Raw genomic sequence first — 1505 nt, forward strand, 5'->3', positions numbered from 1 at the left:
CAGATGTTTTAATGTACTGATATTTAGCTAAGAAGCGAGGTCCGACAGAATGCCCAGCAGTTCTGAATGGTTTTGGGCGAGATCTCGTCGTACTCCAACAAAGAGCGGTGTAGATATCAACTTTCTCTTGGTCCCGCCCTTCTAAAAAGCGGTCGACACAGTCAAGTACCTTTAAATCCCTGTACTTACTCTTTAAGGCTCGAATAATGCCTTGATCCAACGGCTGCAAACACGAAGTCGTATTCTTGGGCAAAAAACGCCAGACGTGCATTGCTCAATGCAATGGCGGGTCGTGTATGTGAACTCACGTTGTCGACGAGCAGCAAAATGCTGCGACCTTCCTTCCACATCTGCAGGTTAACCGAGTGTAGCCACGTCTTGAAAATTACCGTATTCATCCAGCCTTTTTTACTGTTAGCGTATAGCACGCCAAGTTCCTTCCACCCTACAAAGGCTCGAGGAACCTTTGCTGAGCCAATGTAAAGCAGTGGGAGCTTACCACTGCCATCAGCATTCACAGCTAGAGCCAGTGTCAGCCGATGTTTGGGGTCTTTGCGTCCAGAGATCACCTTCCTCTGCGTGAGAGTGTACTTAGCCTCGCTCCGAAAAAAGAACGAGGTCTCATTCATGTTGTAGATCTCGGACTGGGCGTACGAGTCCGTCAGCTTTCGTAGTTTCACACGTCCGGTTTCAGCTGCCTCTTGGTCAACTGACGCAGCTTCGCCGTGCTTCCGCTTCTTGGAGATTCGGTGACGCTCTTGCAATCTATACAGCCAGCCCTTAGCCCTTAGAGAGCTTCAACGTGGTGTTCTCGCCATACGCGTTCACGCAAAGAGCGTTGGCCTTTATCACCTTGCCTGTGATAGCCTCCACCTTGTCGTCCATGGCCTTAAAGACCTTCATAATGCGAGCGTCCGTCTTCTGGTTTGGGGGCTGACGGGTGGCTGACGAGCTGCTTGCGCTCTAGCTGACAGGGCTCCATAGCGGCCCACTTAGACTCCCCAGCGATACCATTGCGAGCGGCATCGCGTGATAGAGATTTTTCCAGCTTGAACGCACGTGTTGCCCACGCTGCGACCTGTGTGTTGGACAGTTTGCCTTTGGCGCGCATATCCTTCGTATACTTGCACATGGCGATCTTCTGCTCCATATTAAGGCGGATCCGGCGCGGCATGGGGCTGGCAGTCATGGTCGCTTGGAAGAGTGATAGTGTGCATGGAGGGAGGCGTACGTAGCGGGAGCATGAGTTACCTCTAATCTCCATTCGCAGTCTTTCAATGGTTTACTTAGCGAAGAGGCCGGACCAGTCTGAAAATGATGGCCGCCGATCCGCAGCTCATCCAAAATCAGTGCATTTTAGTGATTGGCCAGTTGAATCCTGTACGTACGGTAGCAGATATGGCAGGGTATCACGTAAGTAGGTGACGCTTATTAATACTTTGAGGGACTTCTGTAAAGCGTTCTATGTCCTCGATAATGGATAGCCCTGTGCAATCCGCACAAGG

At 51.1% G+C, this 1505-nt stretch overlaps 1 protein-coding gene across 1 annotated transcript; it reads right to left on the minus strand.

The window, feature by feature from the left end:
* Positions 1 to 13: 13 nt before the first annotated feature.
* On the minus strand, positions 14 to 1189 carry PITG_22573 (DNA binding protein; the record flags this gene model as incomplete). Its single annotated transcript, XM_002909689.1, has 3 exons — positions 14 to 765; positions 821 to 857; positions 898 to 1189. 3 exons carry the CDS (start codon positions 1187 to 1189, stop codon positions 186 to 188), a joined length of 909 nt encoding a protein of 302 aa, XP_002909735.1.
* Positions 1190 to 1505: the final 316 nt, after the last annotated feature.

Source organism: Phytophthora infestans, genomic scaffold (assembly GCF_000142945.1).
Source record: "Phytophthora infestans T30-4 supercont1.4118 genomic scaffold, whole genome shotgun sequence".
NCBI lineage: Eukaryota > Oomycota > Peronosporomycetes > Peronosporales > Peronosporaceae > Phytophthora > Phytophthora infestans.